Source organism: Canis lupus, chromosome 32 (assembly GCF_003254725.2).
Source record: "Canis lupus dingo isolate Sandy chromosome 32, ASM325472v2, whole genome shotgun sequence".
NCBI lineage: Eukaryota > Metazoa > Chordata > Mammalia > Carnivora > Canidae > Canis > Canis lupus.
The window spans coordinates 2,604,568-2,625,289 of NC_064274.1; the positions used below are offsets into that span (position 1 = coordinate 2,604,568).

General features: G+C 39.6%; 3 protein-coding genes across 3 annotated transcripts in view; 1 reads left to right on the forward strand and 2 right to left on the reverse strand.

Annotated features, from left to right (window-relative positions):
• FRAS1 (Fraser extracellular matrix complex subunit 1) overlaps positions 1-20,722 on the forward strand; it is a 434,524-nt gene that overhangs the window by 36,338 nt on the left and 377,464 nt on the right. The gene's annotated exons all lie outside the window — the stretch shown is intronic.
• Positions 3,886-4,406, reverse strand: LOC125754182 (60S ribosomal protein L21-like). Its single transcript, XM_049104914.1, has one exon. The coding sequence runs from the start codon at positions 4,366-4,368 to the stop codon at positions 3,886-3,888; it is 483 nt and encodes a 160-aa protein (XP_048960871.1). The 5' UTR covers positions 4,369-4,406.
• LOC112646755 (60S ribosomal protein L31-like) lies at positions 19,066-19,487 on the reverse strand. Its single transcript, XM_035709606.2, has one exon. It carries the CDS (start codon positions 19,476-19,478, stop codon positions 19,104-19,106), a length of 375 nt encoding a protein of 124 aa, XP_035565499.1. The 5' UTR covers positions 19,479-19,487; the 3' UTR covers positions 19,066-19,103.

Genomic DNA, 20,722 nt, shown 5'->3' on the forward strand with positions numbered 1-20,722 from the left:
TCTGTGATGGCAGGCCTAGCCAGCTGATACAAGGGCCATGTGGTAGGGAGGGTAAGAGCTGGCTTTAGGCTAAAAATGCAAAAATAGAAGAAGAGTTTGGTTCATTCTCCTTTACGTTTTGCTCCATCTCTCTTCCTGTTGTCTTCTTTTTGCCACTGAGTTCCCACTATAACCCTCTTCTTTATTGTGTTGGGTTTGGATGGTTCTGGATTGTTTCTGAACAACCCTTGCTCCTTATGTTCCCGATAAAGTTAGGAATAAAGGAATAGGTTTGGCTCTTGGTGATAATGCTATTGTAACACATCGGGGTGCATGTATGTACCCCTTTGTATCTGTATTTTTGTATCCTTTGGGTAAATACCTAGTAGTGCAATTGCTGGATCATACATAGGATAGTTCTAATTCTATCTTTTTGAGGGACAATAGCCAAACTATGGAAAGAGCACAAATGTCTATCAGCTGATGATAAAGAAGATGTGTGTGTGTGTGTGTGTGTATACTTAGACACATATAGATACAATGGAATATTACTCAGCCATCACAAAGAACAAAATCTTGCCATTTGCAATGACAGAGATGGAGTTAGAGAGTATTATGCTAAGTAAAATAAGTCGGAGAAGGACAAATATATATGATTTCAGTCATAGGTGGAATTTCAGAAACAAAACATATGAACATATGGGAGGGAGGAAAAAAGAAGAAAGATAAGGAAGTAAACAAGAAATTTTTATTTAATTTTTAAAGGATTTTTTTTTAAGATTTTTTTTTAATAAGAGACACAGAGAGAGAGAGGCAGAGATATAGACAGAGGGAGAAGCCCAATGCGGGACTCAATCCCAGAACCTTGAGATCATGACCTGAGCCAAAGGCAGTCAACCACTGAGCCAACCAGGTGGCCCGAAACAAGAAATTTTTAAAGATAGAGAACAAACTGAGGGTTGATGGAGGAGAGATTCCAGGTTTGGGGGAGAGATGTCCGGTATAAATTTGGGTAGAAATAGGAGAAATAGCTTGGCTTAGCTTAGCTTAGCTTTGTGTGTGTGTGTGTGTGTGTGTGTGTGTGTATGAGAGAGAAAGAGAGAGAGAGAATATGTGCCTTATTACCACATTGAATTAACCTCTAATTCATCTGATTTTGCAGCACTGTTTTCCTGTGGTCACATTAACACTGTAGTCATCTCAGAAGTTTCTTGAAGAACCAGAAAAGAAATATCCTTAGAAGTTACTATTTCCCAGAGGCTAGGGGGGAGAGAGGCAGCTGAGGAGAAAAACTGGTATTGGGATAGGGAGGCTAGGGTTTGGTTAGTGACAGATCCCTTGGTAAAATGTTGATCTTCTCTGTATGTTCTTTAGCAGATAAAGGAGATTATATCTATCCTACTTTCAAGATTGTTGTGAAGATATACCAAGAAACAGAGTGTAGAATTTAAGACTTGGAAAGACTGCCAAGTCAATGAATCCAGTAGTTTTCATTTATTTTCATGTAACTCATTTTTTCAAATGAAGGCAAAAAAGTCAAACATAGTCACTCTTTTCAAGTAAAAGTGACTTACTTGGCATGCACCCCCTTTGCCTGCTCTTTCTGTCTTTGAGGGCACTCCAAGGATTCTTCAGAGCCTAGTTTCTTTTCTTTTCTTTTTTTAAAATATTTTATTTATTTATTCATAGTCACAGAGAGAGAGAGAGGCAGAGACACGGGAGGAGGGAGAAGCAGGCTCCATGCCAGGAGCCCGACGTGGGACTCAATCCTGGGACTCCAGGATTGCGCCCTGGGCCAAAGGCAGGCACCAAACCGCTGAGCCACCCAGGGATCCCAGAGCCTAGTTTCAAAGTATAGTTTAAAACCTACTTCTCTGAGCCAACCTCTTCCAAATATAAGGAAATTTAGGCCAAGACACAGTCAATAGCTCCCCTGGAGTTTGATATTTCCATTCTCTAAGGGTTTTTTCCCATTGGGAAAACCATCTCCGTGTGAAAACACTCTGAAAAGTTGAAAACCCATATCAAAGTAAGCACTTTTGCCTTAATGATATGCGTCATTTATTGAATACTCTTAATGCTGTGGAGCAGGAACAGCTTCACAAGTGTGCGACCCATGCCCTTTGTATAGGTCGTGCATTCACAAGACCACATGCTCTTGGTTTTATGCTTTGCTTTGCCAACTTGGAATTCTTACTAGTTTTTGAACAACATGCCCTGTGTTTTCATTTTGCCCCAGACCCCACCAACTATGTAGCTGATCCTGGCTCCTGGTGTTTATGTATCTTGTCTCATTTAATACTCACAACTATCTTCAAGGTGTGGATATTATTATTCCTATTGTACAATTGAGGACGTTGAGGACAGGAGAATGTCCTAAGGATCACGTGTGTTGTGAAGGTGCAGATTGGGAAATGTAGTCAAGGAATGTTGGTCTCAAAGCCCCACCATCTTTCCAATTTAGGCTAGTGCTAGTCTAATATAAGACTGTGGAGAAGGAAAAGAAGTTAACAATAAATCCTTGTTTGGGAGAGAGTGGGGGAGGGTGGGGGATGTCAGAGCTGCTGAAGTGCTTTGCTTGGCCACTGGAGGCCATTTCATAGGGATAAATGTCCTTTAGTTTTTTGAAGACAGTTAACTTTTTTTTTTTTTTTTTTTTTACACAGTTTGTTATAAGACTTGATTTATGTAGAATCTTTACTCCACAGATCTGGTAGCTGACCCAACAAGTGTGATTTTATTTCTTTACAAAAGGAGAAGCCGAGAAACATTTGTAGAAGAACTTGTTTTGGTTCTGGCTGTGAACTGGAGGCAAGTTTAGGATTAGAGCTCCCTTGTGCTTGCTTTTACTTCGGCATTCAGTTCGTGTTTTTTATCTATTTTTTCATATACAGGTGTAAGACAACATAGTGGTTTTGGGATTGTTTTGATGGTAGAAGTTATAGAGTAGAAAATACAAATACTTGGCATTCCTGTCTTCATGTCTATAAGAACCTAAAGCTATGTTCAATCTCCTTTTCCCTCTGTAATTTTTACGTGAGTGTATAATTTTTAACATGTTTTTCATCCAAAGTGTCAATGACATTTTTTTTTATGGTGACCTGTGGTAGAAAATAAGAATTTTTTTCTCTAGAGGAAATTCTTAAAGAACTGAGGATTTCTGGTTCTAACATTCTTGGACAATATTACGGCCTAGGTTGTAGTAATGTCCTTGTATTTGTATAGTGCTTTTAGTCTGTAATGTGTTTTCCTATTTGTTATAGAGAAAAGAATAAGACAGCAGAGTGTAGGAAAGAAGGATTGCTGTCCTGATATTCTGACAGGACATGAGAAACACTAAGTGAGGGTTCCATAGCAAGAGCAAAAGCAAGTGTACACAGAGGCAGGGTGCCACGCGGGATTCAGGAGTCCAATTTTTCATTCGGCTAGAGTCCAATGCTCAGCTTCATTCATTCAACAGTTATTCATTGCCTCTCACAAAATATCAAATAAAAAACCCTTATAATACTCCAAATTAGACTGCAGTGGCTTGATCAAGACCTAAAGTTGCAGATTTATATCAATACTATTTTTTAATGGTACACTTCCGAGATGTTCTAACTTACCTTCTTTTTCTTTTCTTTTCTTTTCTTTTCTTTTCTTTTCTTTTCTTTTCTTTTCTTTTCTTTTTCTTTTCTTTTCTTTCTTTTTTTCTTTTCTTTTCTTTTCTTTTCTTTTCTTTTCTTCTTTTCTTTCTTTTCTTTTTTCTTTTTTTCTTTCTCTTTTTTCTTTTTTCTCTTTTTCCTTTCCTTCCTTTCTTTTCTTTCTTTTCTTCTTCTTTCTTTCTTTCTTTCTTTCTTTCTTTCTTTCTTTCTTTCTTTTCTTTTTTTTTTTTTTTACAATCCTGAGGTCTTTTCTTTACATTTATCATGCCATGAATTCATAGGGAATGGGTTCCAGCAGTTCAGGCTCCTTTCCATTGCTTCTCACAAAGTGTGCTTCTCTGGGTGGGGCAGGCTGGCGTTTCAGTTGGACCCAAGTACCTTTCTCTTTGGCTTCCTTCTTTTTCTGATCATTTTCCTTCACACGCTTCAGGAAGCTATCTCGGCTCTTTGAGTGTTTAATATGCCCAATGAGGACATTAATTCTCTTGGCCAGAATCTTGCCCTTAACTTGTTTGTTTACAACAATGCCAACAGCATGCTGAGTATCATTGTAGACCCTTCCAGTTTTGCCATGGTAACATTTGTGGGGCATTCCTTTTTGAACAGCGCCTATTTCCTTGATGTGCACAATATCACCTTTCTTACAGATTCGCATGTATGTGGCCAAAGGAACAACTCCATGTTTCCTAAAAGGCCTAGAGAACATAGAGCGGGTACCTCTCCTCTTTCCCTTTGTGTTGGTCATTTTGGCGAATTACTGGAAGATGGCGGTTCCAGCCGAAAGACTAACTTACCTTCTTTGATCAAGGTCAGAGATGGTGATTTTCAAAAGAAAAAAAAAAAAGATGAAAACTGAAACAGTTTTTGTCCCACTTAATGGGATGTGCTCTGGGGCGAGGTTCGCAGGCCTGCGGGGCAGGGAGAGAGCAGGGAAGTCGCAGTTTTCTTACTTATTCAAACTCTTTTTTTTGTTGTTCCACAGTTCATTTACTGAACTGGGGCAGGTGATTTAACAGCAGGTTGCGGGATAAGACTGGAAGGGAAGACTTCTTGCTTCCCCTCCCAGGAGCCTTGTGTCATGGACGCCTGTAGATTTTCCAGAATAGCCATCTGCTGCCGGGCAGGCTGGGTCTGAAGCTGGAGGTTGGCGTGCGTACCTTCTGGGAGCCCAGGCGTTCCTTGGGCTTGTGTTCAACTCCCGAGGGCAGCTTCGTTCTCTGGACGTTCAGGAGAGTGGCCGGTGGGGAGGGAGCTTGAAGATTAGTACAGCGGGGAGGGTTGGCCCGACCGGAGGCCCAGCATCCCTTCCCTCTGGCTTTCCCGGGCGGCTAAGCAGGCTGCTCCATCTGGACGCCCAGAAGCTGTGCTGTCTGCGCTCTTACTCCGGAGCCTCCTACCCGGGTCCACCTATTCAAACTCTCGAATGTGCTTTCTTAAAGACCTCTGGGAAAGAAACCATTTCCAAAGGACTCCCGGGAACATTTCTGTGGAAGAAACAGAATGCATCTCCATCAGTAATCCTCGCCTAAGTCCTTGGAAACTCCATTAGTGAAGTTCATGCCCAGAATCTGTCAGAGAGGTTGTAACCAGAGTGCTAATGGCTCAATTCTTTAGTTATCAAAATGTCACGTCATATTAAGTGAATGAACTCCAAGTATCCATATGCTAATTAGATTTATTCTGTACACGTTGGCTGTGATAATTATCACATTGAGTATGAACTTTATTGAACGGCTCTACAAATTCCCCTTAAGTCTCCAAGTTAAGATGGCACTGGGTACCCCCTCACGAGGGTATTTTAACTCCTAGCTAAATAGGGTGGTGAAAATAAAAGTTGAGAGTTGGAGAAAAGTCTGGAAAAAAGGAAAAATAAAAAAAAAGTCTTAAAGAGAAGGTTGTGTAAACCAAATATATAAAGCAGTGAAGGCTGCTATAAAGATTTTATTGCCTTGAGATTGAAGTTGCCACATTATTGTTGATTTCTCTCAGTCAGACACATCTAAATTTATTGCCATATAATGAGTGCACTCACCGCTGTGTAGAATCTGAGGGAAAGGGGGACAAAAGAGTAAAATATAAAATAGCTTCATCTAGAGTAGAAACAGAAGTTGAACATTGAGTAACTTTCCTATTCTTTAAACCAAATGAAAACACGTAAATTTGTATCCTGTTTGTAGAATAACCAAACACTTAGAAATGATATGGGGTGTGTGTGGGGGGGGGAGGGGGAAGCTTCATCTTCTACATTTGGAATATCCTAGATCCACCCATTTTGATCCATTTTGAAGCACACAAAGAGGCAGAGGAAGCACCTCTCTGCTTCCTAATAAAAGGCCTTCTCTGCCTCCTTTTAAGATCCAGAAAGGCAAATAAAAGTACTTTGGGATAGGGCCTGTGGGAGTGGCTTAAGGGGAGCTCTGAGAAAAGCTACTGAAGCCTCAAAACCAGTATTTAGATTTTTAAAGCCATTGACTATTGGCTACAGGGATGGTGTTGGAAGAAGACATTCATGAAACAATTTTAATTGTTAAATGAAACTGGCATTCTTGGTAATTTTTTCCCTAATATTTTAATATACCTGGAGACTCACAAACTGCAAGTTTTTCAGTTTTCTCTTGCTTTCTGAGAGGACAAGTTTGGTAGATGACTTTCTAGGTCTTCATTTATAGATTACAACTATTACTCCTATGTTTTCCCCCCAGGATATGGGTTATAGTAGGACAGTGTTGGGGGACAGAATAAGAGACATGGACCCAACGGGGGATGTACATTTATGAAGAGTAGTATATTATAGTTCTTTACCTTAGCTTCACAGATCAGTAATACTGGGGAGGAGCTAAGCTCTGTGCCTGAAGGGCCAGACCCAGCGTGTAACAGAATCCACTAGAATGAAACAGCCACCTGTAGAAAGTAGCCTCCCCTGTGCTCAAAGCTCATTTACCTAAATCCTCTTAACTAGAACCTCCTGTATTGCTATGAAACCATGACAGTGTTTTTATTCAACATTTTACTACGGTCTCTTCCAGAAGTGGTTGTCCCTTAAACACAAGACAAAAAATGGGATATTTATTTATTTTGAGATTTTATTTATTTATTCATGAGAATACACAGAGAGGAGAGAGAGAGAGGCAGAGACACAGGCAGAGGGAGAAGTAGGCTCCATGCAGGGAGCCTGATATGGGACGATCCTGGGTCTCCAGGATCATGCCCTGAGCTGAAGGCGTCGCTAAACCGCTGAGCTACCGGGGCTGCCCCCAAAATGGGATATTTAGAAATAAATCTGAACACCAGCCCCTTTGAGAGCCTGATGCTAGCTGCACATGAGCTAAGCTAGCACCACATTTGCCACAGTTTTTTTTGGCTACTAGAATTTCAGTGTTTTGCTCCATAAAGTGCAAAATGATTTTAAGAATACTTAGTGTAAATCTATCAAGGGCTAGAAATAGTGAGAAGTCTAGAAACACAGTCTTGGCAGACATATAAGGACGAGGGATATCTGGTGCTGCCCAAGATTTTTCTTCCCTTGAACTCTTGGGTATATATACAGAGAATCGATCTTACCTGTATAAGAGGCCAATCATTGTTTTTATTCATTTAATAAATGGGTCTGTTCTTGATGCATGATTAAATGATTTATCATATGCATTTTTATTGCTTTCTTGTTTATTAATTCATTCTATTGTACAGCCTTTTAGAAAAGGTTGTAAATTTGTTGATTCATCCAGTCATTCAGCAGAAATTCACTGTGCAGCTGGAATCTCTACCATGCTAAGTACTGGTGGTATACTGATGGAAGGCCCAATGCTTACCTTCCAGGAATTTACAGTCATATCAGAGGACCTTTTATCTCAAAGGGGAGAAACCAAATACTTAATATGTACTTGATAATATGTTTTAAAAAAAAAAAGCAAGGCTTGTCTTGGACTCATACCTTTATTTTATATTTCATGTCCTGTAACATTTGTCTACTAAGATTATAGAGTGTTTTATATTGTATTTTGTAATATAGTTGAACTATCCTGACTCTCAAGGTGTTAGACTAACCTTGCTTTGCATTGCCTTCTTCCATTGGTTGTTGTGATTTAAATAGATTGGATTTATTTGTTTTCTCAGCAGTGGGTTGATTTCCTTTCTAGTTTTTCTTTACTTTAGATCTAAATTTTTTAGAGAAGCTGCTGTTCCCCAGCTTCTCCTCTTGGCATTAGGTGGTTCCATGTGGTAGCTCCCACCAGTCTGAAAGAATCTTTATCTTGTTCTGAAGACAGAATTCAGGCCTGGCTTGGCGTAATCCTCAGAAAGGTAAATGTTTAATGGGAATAGTTTCTTCTGCAGCTGCTCTGAACTGTTGGCTTTACCTGACACATTGTGTTTGTGTATGATTATATGACATTCACTCATAATCCTTATTTTGGAAAAGGGGAGAGATTTGGGGTAGTTGACAGGCATCATGCAATTCTGGGGGTTTTATTATTCAAAGCACCCTAGTTGTGCTTTTCTGTTCCCTCCCTCCACATAGACAAAAGGCTAGTAACCCAAGCTCCTGCTGCTCCTCTCAGAGGGCATGGGGGGGGGGAATGAGGAAAAGTAATGGGGAGGGGGCTCCTTGGTACTTATAAAGATCCATACGAATTCATTTTTTCTTCCATTTGACGTGAGATGGTGGGGGAGAGGATATATGCCGCTCATCATCGTTTTCACGTATATCGGTCTTAACATCACAGAGGGAAAAATGCTACTGTTGGAAATAGGATAAAATAGGAACCGTGATAATGGATGAAATTAGTACATAAGTTGTGAGGTGTAAGATGAGGTTCTCTTTTGCAATAATATAAAACTTATGAATAGTTAATAGAGATAGAAACTAGATATGCTGGAAAAGTAAGAGAGTAATGTGGGGTGGGGGGCAGAGACAGTCCTAGTGCCACATATCCCTAGATGGAATTGCTCTAAATCGATAGGAAAGGACTCCAAATCAGAAAAGATTTCAAGAATGTGTGTTTTTAAAACACAGAATTATAAAAACACAATAAAATACAATTTTTGGAATGTTTAACATTGTGATTTTTCATTATATTGAGAATTTCTTTGATAATCTCCTTCACTTTAGTAAGTATATTGTCCTGCTTTCTGTTTTTCAATTAATGAACCTAACCTGTAGTTGAATTCAAAGTATTCCTCAAAGTAGGAAGGGAAAAGGCCTAATTGCATGTGGTTACCGTATTTTTGATTTTTTTTTTTAAGGATTTTACTTATTTATTCATGAGAGACACAGAGAGAGAGGCAGAGACACAGGCAGAGGGAGAAGCAGGCTCCCTGCAGGAAGCGCAGTGTGGGACTCGATTCCGGGTTCATGCCCTGAGTCAAATGTTCAACCACTGAGCCACCCAGGTGTCCCGTATTTTTAATTCTTGATTAAAAACTGTAATAAGGGGCTGCCCAGGTGGCTCAGCGGTTTAGCGCCACCTTCAGCCCAGGGCCTGATCCTGGAGTCCTGGGATCGAGTCCCACGTCAGGCTCCCTGCATGGAGCCTGCTTCTCCCTCTGCCTGTGTCTCTGCCTCTCTCTCTGTGTGTCTCTCATGAATAAATAAATAAAATTAAAAAAAACCCTGTAATAATATCATTATATAATAATGGTAGAAAGTTATATAGAAAACTAACTGAATGAATATAACTAATGACTAATCAGTCAACAGGTACATATTAAGAAGGTAACTTTTATTATTGCTTTATTTATTTATTTATTTATTTATTTATTTATTTATTTATTTTTATTATTGCTTTAAAGGAATCACACTGTCACTTCGTGTATGTATTTACAAATATAAAAACCTCTGGGAGGGATCCCTGGGTGGCTCAGTGGTTGAGCCTCTGCCTTCAGCCCAGGGCGTGATCCTGGAGACCTGGGATTGAGTCCTACATCGGGCTCCCTGCATGGAGCCTGCTTCTCCCTCTGCCTGTGTCTCTGCCTCTCTCTCTCTCTCCCTCATGAATAAATAAATAAAATCTTTAAAAAAAATAAAAACCTCTGGGATTCATCAATCTGGAGGTCATGGATCTATAATTTATTTTACTATATTGTATACTTTAGCCATGTCCGAACTTTTCCATTAGGTGTGACTATTTTCTGATAGCTCTTTTTGGAGGCCTCTGGCTTGTGAATGGGCTTTGAAAACATTAACATGCTATCTGATAATTAAGATTCAAATCATTAATATTTTGTTCTCTAGAAATGGCTTGGGGAAGTACTACAAGAGTAGTCATAATGTAATTGTACTTACCACATAGATTCTGTACATCAGTACTTGCTTCTTAGTTATTAATGCAATTATGAAATGGCCAAAAACAAAACCACCAACTGGCTATACTCAATATTTATTTCTTTTAATACTTTTATTCTATTTCTAATAGTTCCTCAAAAGTATGTCAGCCAAGTTCAGGTTAGACTTTTTAGAATAGTAGTTCCTAAACCTATCATCAGTTATGGTATTTGTTAAAAACGCAGATAACTAACTCAGTTCTGAGGATGCTGATTCAGTGAGACAGAGGTGGGGTCCTGAATTTTAAGCAAGTTTCCCAGGTGATTTGGCTCCATGGATTATTATACGGGAAACTCTGATTTCAAGAGCGTCACTATCAGGTAATGGATATCAGCAAAACCTCTTGACTGTTGTAATTGGGTAGTTCAGATTATGTTCTTCAGAAGCAGTTGATATTACTACATTGAGGAGAGAGGAAGAGCATCTCTCATCTGTTTTCTCTGATTTGTCTACTGAAGCAAAACAGAATTGTAAAATATGTATTTTTTCTGTTCATTCCTTGTCCTTATGCCTTAATCAGACCAAAGGGGAGAATTTTTTTTTTGAGTTATAAATGGATATATCTCAGACTCTTAACTATTTACTATCTAGAATATATTTGAACAAAGTATATGGATGTATTTCTTATATTCTGGTTGTTTTGGAGTTGACAGCACATTTGGTTTCTTTAAAATGTATGTTGATTTCTTATGACTAATATATATATGCCAAATTTGAGCACATACTTTTCCTTATAAATAATAATAAATAATAAAACAATAAGAAACCTTATTTCTATGATTTCAAACAACAAAATAACTCTCTCCTCTGGAATGTCAGATCAGGACAAGAATCATCTGTGCCTATGTCAGTGTAGGAGACTGTTCCATATATGGATTTATCTCTAAGATGTAATTTTAGAGTTGCCCAGGAAGTACTATATATTCTCTAGGGCTTATTTCTGAGATTATCAAAATATCTTTTATGTTTTTCTCATTTTCATCACTTCCCTGGCAAGATGGTATAAGGGAGAAAGATCCCCATTAGCTCTGATTTGTTGTTGGGGCTGGGGCCAGCCCTAGCAAGAGGGCCTTATGTGCAGAGCTTCAGTCATGGCCAATCTTGTTCAAGAGGAGGCCATTTGTACCCTGTCTGACCTCAAGATTAAGGTCAGGATTACTCCGGTGCTAAATTGAGTATACTCTTACGGGTTGCTGACCTTAAGTAACTTTCAGAGTAATTCATGCCCTGTAAGTCTTTGAATCTTAGAATACTTAGGCCCAGTTCCTAGGCTTTCTCTAATGTAGTCTCAACTGAATTAAAATCTTACTACAAGTTTGGAGTGAGAACCTAGGTTTGGACCAAATCTGGAGATACGATATAGGTGAGATGACTGGAGTGATAGTGATTCTGATGTTGGGTTGATGACCTTTCTTACTTTGTTGGGAATTGAAATAAGTCTTTTTTTTTTTTTTTTTTAGATTTTATTTATTTATTAAAGAGAGAGCCCATATCATGCATGCACACGAGTGGGGGAGGGGCAGAGGGGGAGGGAAAAGCAGATTCCCTGCTGAGCAGGGTGCCCAATCCCAGAAGGGGCTTGATTCCAGGACCATGAGATTGTGATCTGAGCTGAAGTCAGCCACTTAACCAATGAACCAACCAGGCACCCCTGAAGTGTGGCTTCTTAATCCCAACACACATCAAGGAAGACATCCAGGAAGACAGCCAGGGATCCTTATATAGTACAACCCTTGGATGCTTTGGTATTTTACTTTTCTGGGCCATCAGGTTTCTTTGGGAAGGCAGTGAAAGTTCAGAAACTTCTCAGCCAATTTTGCGACCAAATTTGCCTTCTCTGGAACCTGAGTGAGTGATCCAGTGGTACAGCCTTGTTGTATGACCTTTCTCCTTGGATCAATAGCCACATTTAGACATTTTCATATAATTATAAGGATAGGATGAGTCCTGGTTAGGATTCCTGCTCAAATAGGGTAAACTAAAGTAAAATAAATTCCTTTGAACATTTTGGTCCAGTGCTGTAATGACTGTAGATGCCTAATCCTTGCTGGAGTTTAAATTTCCTAAAGCAAGCCCCCTCACATCTTGGGAGCATTCTGGGGGCCTCTGTAAGAGTGGGAACACTGGTTAGGGTGAGGGGCTTTGGCACAGTGCTGGCCTGCATCTTTCCTTTGATGAGGCTGCAGGGCCCTAGTCAACAAGTAATGTAATCAAGCATGCTCTGCCTTAGGTGCCTCTTGGCACACCATGTGGAAGCACTTAATACAGTGCAGGAATTAGCTAACAGCCTGGGAGATTTATTCCCTTGCTGGATAGTAGGCAAGGGGCATTTTATCAGACTCTCTGTCCCTCTTCAGACTTACTGTCTAAACAAAGACTTCTTTGGTTATACTTGAGCTCTGTTTCATATTGGGCGGTCTATGTTTTGCAGTGAAATAGCTATGTTGTGCTTGTTTAAAGCAGCACAGTAGACTTAGCTGTTTCTTTTTGTATCATAGTACATGTGGTGGATTTCATTTAGAATAGCTACCCAGGGATCCCTGGGTGGCGCAGCGGTTTAGTGCCTGCCTTTGGCCCAGGGCGCGATCCTGGAGACCCGGGATCGAATCCCACGTCAGGCTCCCGGTGCATGGAGCCTGCTTCTCCCTCTGCCTGTGTCTCTGCGCCTCTCTCTCTCTCTCTGTGTGTGTGTAACTATCATAAATAAATAAAAATTAAAAAAAAAATAAATAAATAAATTCTTTAAAAAAAAAAAAAAAAAAAAAAAAAAAAATAGAATAGCTACCCATGGCAGCTGGAATATGAATAGCTCTTGGATGATGAGCCTTGGGATGCCCAAAATTAAAGATGTTGATGTGGCCTGGTCATGCATTGTCTATATTAGACTCTAGAGTTTAGATCTCTAAAGGGCAAGAACTGTATCAGCTGCACAGCAGGTGTATGATATAGGAAATCTTTGATACTTTGTACTGAGAATTCTTGTTTTTATCTATCTGTACTGTGCCAGACCAGTCTGCCTTACCTTCCTGAAATCGCATTATATCCTTTGCATTATATCCTATCCTTATTTTTGAATCTAGCACATTGTACAGTTTCAGTATTAACTCACATTACTAAGCATATCACATGTCTAGTCATAGATCATGAAAAAATGAATAGATAAGAGGGTAAAATGGAAAAGTATTATTGACATAGTATACCATTCACCAACTTCCCTGGGCATGTGTGGGGACCCCTAGGATATATTTATTTTGTATTAGTGAAAGTTTTTGTTCCCATTACAAGCAAATTAATGGAACCTTGAAATTATAGCCTGAGGATAATTAAAAGTCACTTAGAATGAACCCCAATTATTTGTTCATTCATTAATTCAGAAAACATTTATTGAGCTCCTAATGTGTGGTCAGCAGTGTCCTAGGTACTGGGATACCATGAAACAGACAGATGAAATGCTGTATTCATAGAACCAAGAGTCTTGATGGGATTGATTGAACAATTATTAAAGAGAATGGGTAAGGGATGGGCTAATGTTTCAGGCTGGGGGAAAATGTGCGTGAAACCTTTGAGAGAGAGAGAGAGAAATAGAGAGAGAAAGAGAGAGAATATTTGAGGAACTAAAAGGATTTCAGAATGGCCTGAATGTGGAGTGTGAGGAGGGAAGTGATGAGATATGAGGTTAAAGAAACAATCCTGGGTGCACTATTGAAGGGTTGGCTCTTCAGGCTCTTTTAAAGATTTAGAATTTATCTTGAAGCAGTAGGAATTATTGTAGGTTTTTGAGCTAGAGAAAGATGTGATCAGATTTGCAGTCTAATAAAGATATCAGTGTTATGGCTATGGCTGGAGAACAGATTGAATGGGACAAGAGTGAATGACAATGGCTTTGACCAAGATGGTAGCCCTGGGGTAGAAAGGGGTAGGGATTTGAGAGATATTTAGGCAGTAAGGTCAGTAAGACTTGGTAATTGATGAGGAATCAAGGATGACTTCCAGATTTCTAGTCTCAGGCCAACTGGGTGAATAGTGATATGATCCACCAAGAGAGTGAGCACAGGGGGAGGAGCAGCTATAGAGGAAGAATGATGAAGTAAGTTTTGAACAAACTTACTCTGAGATGTCTGTGAAGAGCCAAGGGAAGATGTTGATTAGGCAATTGCATTTTAGAGTCTGGAGGTGAGGAGAGCGGTCTTGAATGCAGATTCCTAATTGAGAATGTTGTGGTAAATCCAGGGGAAATAAAGAAACAATCTGAGAAATGGTCCATGGCTTCCTGGTATATGAAGTTATACCCAAAATAAGAGTAACAGTGTAAAGATGTCTCTGGCACCTTGAGTCATGTAATAAATACTCCCCAGAGTCTAGAGAAGGTCAGTAGCCTGGGTAATCATGGATATTTTCAAGCCAGTGTAACCTTTATAAAATTGATCTCCTCACCTCTACCCACCTGAAACCCCCAGTGGGCCCTCACTGATGTTAGGATGAGGTTCAAATTCCTTAGCTTGATTGCAAAGGCCCTGTCCTAATTTTGTTTCTCCCCAATTCTCAATTCGTCCCACTCCATTCTTTTTTATCTCTCATTTTCCGGTTTGGCACCTACCTATTAATTCCCAGAACATGAAGCTGCTTCTTACTTTGGTGGTCTGCCCATGATGGTCTTTACCAGATTCCTGGTTTGTTCTTCCACACCCTATGTGACTGGCAATTCCCGTATCTCTCTGAATCAAAGCTCTGGCCAGGTGGTTCTCCTCATGATGCTTTCCCTGTCTCCTGAAGACGGCATTACTCACTCCTTGCTTTAGTTCTCTTCCTTGTACATACGTCTATTCCTACATATAGTGTCATCTTTTTGTTTTGTTCTTTGTTTTTGTTTGCATTTCTGTCATCCCTTCCAGACTTTTAAGTTCCTTATTGACAGTAACCAATTTTTTTCCTCCATTATGTATCCAGTATCTAGCATAGTGTTTGGCACATTCAAGATGCTCAATAAATTTTAAACTGAAATGATTATATTAAGCTTCATGTGTATGTATAGGGGAGATTATAGGAATAAAGGAGCTCTTGACAGAATTTTTGTGTGTCTAATAACTTCAAAAGCACTGATTACAAAGTCAGTGCCGTATACTCTTTGTTAGCAATAATGGGAGTAATCTAGTCCAGCCGGATCAGTACTTACACACTTTTGGGCTTCATTGCCTCCAGAATCATTTTGATTCAGATCTCAGCTTTGTTTCTCATCCTTCTGTCTTAAAAAGTTGAAGTTGTCAAAGTTGTAACCAACCCCCAAAGCCTATTCAATTTAATAATATTTAGTCATTCATAGACAATTATTGAGTGTCTTCTAGGGGTTAAGTCCCTGAGGATATGGGGAAAGACATGGCCCTAACCTCAGACAGCTTATAGCTTCAGGAGAGAGCATGCTAGAGGTTTTAGTGTTAATAGCCATTATTTTTGCTAGCTGTTTCAGCTGTAGTGCTAAATAAGCCAAGTTATTGATTCTACTATTTTCTGATTTCTTTCAGGTATTATTAACACATGAACTAAAAATGATGTTTTTTTTCTTGAGATATGCACATTTTTGACGATTTGCTGCATTCTCACGTGCTTTCATTGTGCCTTGGTTGAAAATGTTTTTTCCGGAGGATTAATTCTTTCCAGCATTAAAATTCTGATATTGATATATAATCACATAGGATTTGATATGGAGGTTTAAATTCATAGAAAACTTCTCAACTAGATCTCTTTGATCAAGCCAGGCACAGCTCCTTGGCTTTTCATCTCAGCTCAGCTTTCCTTGAAGATTCCTTACCCCATCCAGACTATTTTTCTCTATTCCTCCCCCATCTCCGCCCCCCACTCCACCATTCCCACCCACACCATAGAGTTGTTATCTCTTTCTTTTGATACAAGGCACGGAACATGTTTATGTCTTTATGATGCTAGAGGAATTATGTAGCCTGGTGAGAGGAATGACTATTGTGTTAAAAATGTCTGTGCTAAGTCTTCATAATAAGAGCAGCATCAGCAGAAGCCCAAACTGTTCAACATTCCTGAAACTGCAGTTTGTATTATGCAGAGAAGATGGTATGTTAGCCTTAGAAAGGCATGCCACCTCTGAGCCTCTTCCCAGGGCTGAAATCTGTGATGCAAGGAACTTTGGAGCAGTTGAGCATAGTGCCGGATAGTGACTAGTAGCAGAGATTTGATTGGAAAGGAAAAAAGTTAACTATTGATTACTTATTCAGGAATGTGTCCTACAAGAATGGAGAGATCTCAAATTATTTTGCCATCTTTAACTAGAGTTTTAAGTCAAGAACTGTATAATAACTTCAGCATGGATTTAAGTAGTTGCTGATAAATAGGTACCTGGGACCATCTCCATGGGGATAGTTTGTTTTATTAAGTGAACTTACTAAACAGGTTCTTAAAGCTCTGTATTATTTCATTGTGGTCTCAAACCTAGCCTGTAAAATCCCTTTGTTTTCTCTTACTGTGTATAGGTTTGGGTCTTTACCGTGTAAAGCTGGTGCCCTGTCAGTGCTGGCTTGTGTTTCTTGGTGATTTTTCACCAGATCTGCTACCATTAGGTGTCCTTCTGCAGACCACGGCCCTCCTGAAGAGGTTGTAGGGAGTCAGGCGAGGCAGCCAGTGACTATTGACTCTTACTTTAGGTTTGGTTGGGAAAACAACCTCTTTCCCATTTCATTTGAGAATTCATTTAGTGTTTACAGGAAATCGGGTCTTTGTTTGGTGCCCTTTATTAAAACAAAACAAAACAAAGTATCTCTGGCAATATAAGCAATGTATGGCCGCTGTTTTGAATTTGGTATTCAGAGATTTTCCTGCAGTCATGCAGAACTCTTAGTAGGTGGATGGCTAAGCTTTGTGAATTGGAAGCATGAATAACCATCTCAGTTCAAATATTGCAGAATTGTAAGCTGCTTTTTGTACTAAGGCAAGGAGACAACTAGAGGAATAGGAGTGTCTGGAGATGCTGGAGAGAAGAACGATTTTAGAATAATTTAGGTAATTCAGGAGACAGAGGGGACAGGAAGAGAAGAGATGAAGACAGAGTTGCCTGTGATAGAAGAAGCAATGTCTCTTTCACTGAGAAGCTGAAAAGAGCAAATGGCAGTAGGTTCAGGCAGTAAATTTATGTGTGTGTAGGATGGGGGAATGGTTTGATGTGCTTGGGGTGGTTTGGATGTGATGGTGAAGGGTTTGTAGAGAGAATGGTTGAAATTGGGCAGAGCCACTGAATGGGATGGGAGAGTTTCTGATTTGGTTTGGCTATTCCAGGGCAGATGCTTGGGGCCTGCAGAGAAGGAATAGTTCTGCCAGATGGTTGTGTATTTATACCCCTTTAGATTTGGAGCTGTCTGCTGGCCTGATACCTCACCTTGTTCTCTCTAGCTCCTGACTTCCCAGCCCCTCCTCCATTTGTAAGTCAACCTAAATCCCTCTGGCCAGACACATAATCAATTGCTCTGCCTCTTTAACTTCAGCTCTAACTCCTAACTATGGCTCTTGTCTTTCCATAGCTCAGCAGTTTTACAAATGGGTTTCCAGGTAAGAAATCCAGAGCAGGACCCAGCGCTCAAAGCTTTCTCTTCTTTCCTACCTTTGAATAGGCAGCCCGTTTCAGCTTTTGGGTTGGACTTAGAAGGAGCAAACCAAGGACAAACTAAAGGATAAGTAACGTGGTCAAGGGTCCAGCTGTGATGTGAAATCACAGACATGAAGTGGAGGCCCTCGTAGGAGTATTCAACATTTGTCTAATTGTGTGCAGCAGCCCCGAGACCTCAGATTTTGGTTTTGATCCAGAGTTGGTGGCCTGTGTAGAGGTATGCGACAAGATACATGGATGAAGAGGATAAGATGGGCAGAAATTTCACTGAAGTAACATTCCATGGGGTCCACAGTGAGGTTGGAGAGAGGCCAGTGACAGATACAGGCTGATAGACTGAGAGCAGAAGAGGTGTCAGATGACCAAGATCCTGGTAGGGCCTGAGATAGGGGGATTACGAATAGATGTGGAACAGGGAATTCTCACCCCCATTTTTGTGGGTTGTAGACAACTGTTCTATCCATCTCAACTCCCTCACCTTTATTGAACCCATCAGTATAGACTGAGGATTCATAGTCTGATTAGAAGTTTGGATTAGGTGACCCAAAGAGCTTTTCAAAGCCTATGATTCCATTATATTCTAATGGAGAAAGGAAAATTACATGACTTAGTTGATTAGGGATGACAACAGAAACAGAATATGTCTTTAGCTTTGTGTTGGCTTCTTTTCTTGTTCATCTTGCATATGCATTTTCAATACGTGACTTGGAGAATTCCTGAACTACACCACTGGGAGGGCATGGTGTTCACTGACATGCTGATGCCACTATTCAGATTTTTTTCTTTCTTTTTTTAATGGCATATTTTATGATTTCTTTCCTCAGAAATAGTTATTTCAAAGTCAGGCTTCCATTATAGGTAATCATGCAGTGAGGGCTCTTTGACAAGTTCCTTTAGAACATATCTAACACGACTATTTTTACCTTTATTGTAGGCATGTGTCGTGATACGTATTCTGAGTTCTTAAGAGCTACTGGATGCATACAAAGGAGTAGCATCCTTTCTTTGGGCCACAGAATTCTTTATTTCTCCTCCTCTTAGGTGCTCATGGTAGAGACTTTGGCCCTAGAGATTTTTTGTTTCATCTGTTACCCAGTTTATTTTCCTGTCACATCCTTCCTTCTCACGTCGACAGGATATTGCTGTGGCTTCCAAAGCGTGGGCCTGTAATCACATTGTTTTTACTTGTAGGATTAGTTTTGGTCTTTTGGAAGTCATTGATCCATTACTTGGCAATGAGAGAAGAAGAGTGGAAAGCCCGAGGAACTCAGAAAAAGTTGCTTCTCTCTTTTTTCTCCTGCCAGAATTACTCCTTCATGACAGAAAATTCCAAACGTGTTTCTGGGAGCTTGGTTCAATGCTGGGCTCTTACCTACCAGTTTCAGCCCCCTATGTGACTTAGATCTGTATGTGATTTATCAATTATAATGGCATATTAATAAATGACAGTTTTCATGTCTTAGGTATGGAAATAGGTGCCCTATATGTGTTACTTTTTTTTTTTTTCAGTTTTATACCTTTATTTGACAATCAGCGATTAGTTCTCATCCACATTAACAGTCTGTAGATTTTTGAAAGTGGTGACAGGTACGTAGGTAACCAGCGTGTAGAGCTTGTTTGGTGAATATTCATCCTCGTTACGTTTTCTGGACAACCGCACACGGATACGGTATGGAACATTCCTTATTCCTTTGGCCCAGACAGCTTTGTTGAGCCTGGTGTCAATGCGCACATCTGGAGTTCCCATCTCCTTTATGGCAAATTTCCGGATCTCTCTGAGTGCCCGAGGGGCACGCTTCTTGAAACCCACTCCATGGATACATTTGTGAATGTTGATGGTGTATTGTCTGGTCACTACCTCGTTGATGGCAGAACGGCCCTTCTTCTCGCCACCCTTCTTTGCGGGAGCCATTCTGCCGACCCCTAGTTGGAAAAAAAAGTGTATGTGTTACTTTATTTAATTTTCAAAACAGTTTTCTGTGGTAGGTGGTGCTATTATCCATACTTTATTTTATTATTTTTTTTATCCATACTTTATAAACAAAAAAAATTCTGAGGTTGGAAAGTTAAACCACTTACTGGAAGCCATTTAGTTAAGTGGATTTGAGCCCTCATGCCTAAGTTCAGAGTTTAAGGAAAATGCTCCTTTTTTTAAATACTAATTTTGATAGCTTGAAAGGACAGTTGCATGCTGACAGATTCAGTTGCATAAAATTGTTATACCATAAATGATGTGATTGAGCTGACCATATATTTGAGACATATAGTAGCAAACCATATTCCAAAAGAAAAACAAAAACCAAAAGTTCCTCCCTTCACTTGCAAATGGAAACAAATTTTGATTGACTTTGCTGATGCCTTTCTCAAGTGGTCTTTCTGTCTAAAACTCTTGCTATTATACTCAAATTTTCTCTTCCATTTTTGTCTCTTTCCATTTCTTTCTGTTCTTTTTCTCTTTTCATTTTCCCTTTTTCCTTCTCTTGTGTTCCCTCTTCTTTCAAAAAAAATCTCTCTGTATCTTCTTAGTAGGAGTTTCAGGTGCATGCATGAATTATTTATTGTTACTGCTCTGTGTTTCTGCAGTGGATTTGTGAAGAACATTCTCATGAGGGCACCATCTGTACTTATTAATGACAGTTACAAACTGATCTGAGAAAGAAGCTTAGAAACATTTGGGCTATTTCTTGCAAAGTTCTGAATACCTATGTAAGCATAAGATGAACAGGAAAGGCGTTCCAGGAAGCACCACATTCCCAGATGGGCATACCGTTGTCAGGAGCCCAGGTCGTGTGCAATAATTTCATCATGAGCACAGACTAAAGGTTCTAGAATAGTTTTTTTTTGTTTTGGGTATGTTAAGGATAGAAGTTTCCATTTTTGTTTTCTCAATAGTGTCCATTTTTAAATGGATCATATCTCAAGGGCATGTCTGTATGGTTGGACAGGTTGTGTATAGTACATCTCTGAAGTACGCCATTTATATTTCTACACAACTGTATATGGAATCCAGCTTGAGGATATATAGTCAATTCTCATTATTTGCAATAGTTATATTCTATAAAGTCACCATGAACACTGAATTAGCAAATATTGAACCATTGATCCTAGAGGAAATATAAGGTAGGGCTTCTGTGAGCCTCTGATCATAACATTTTT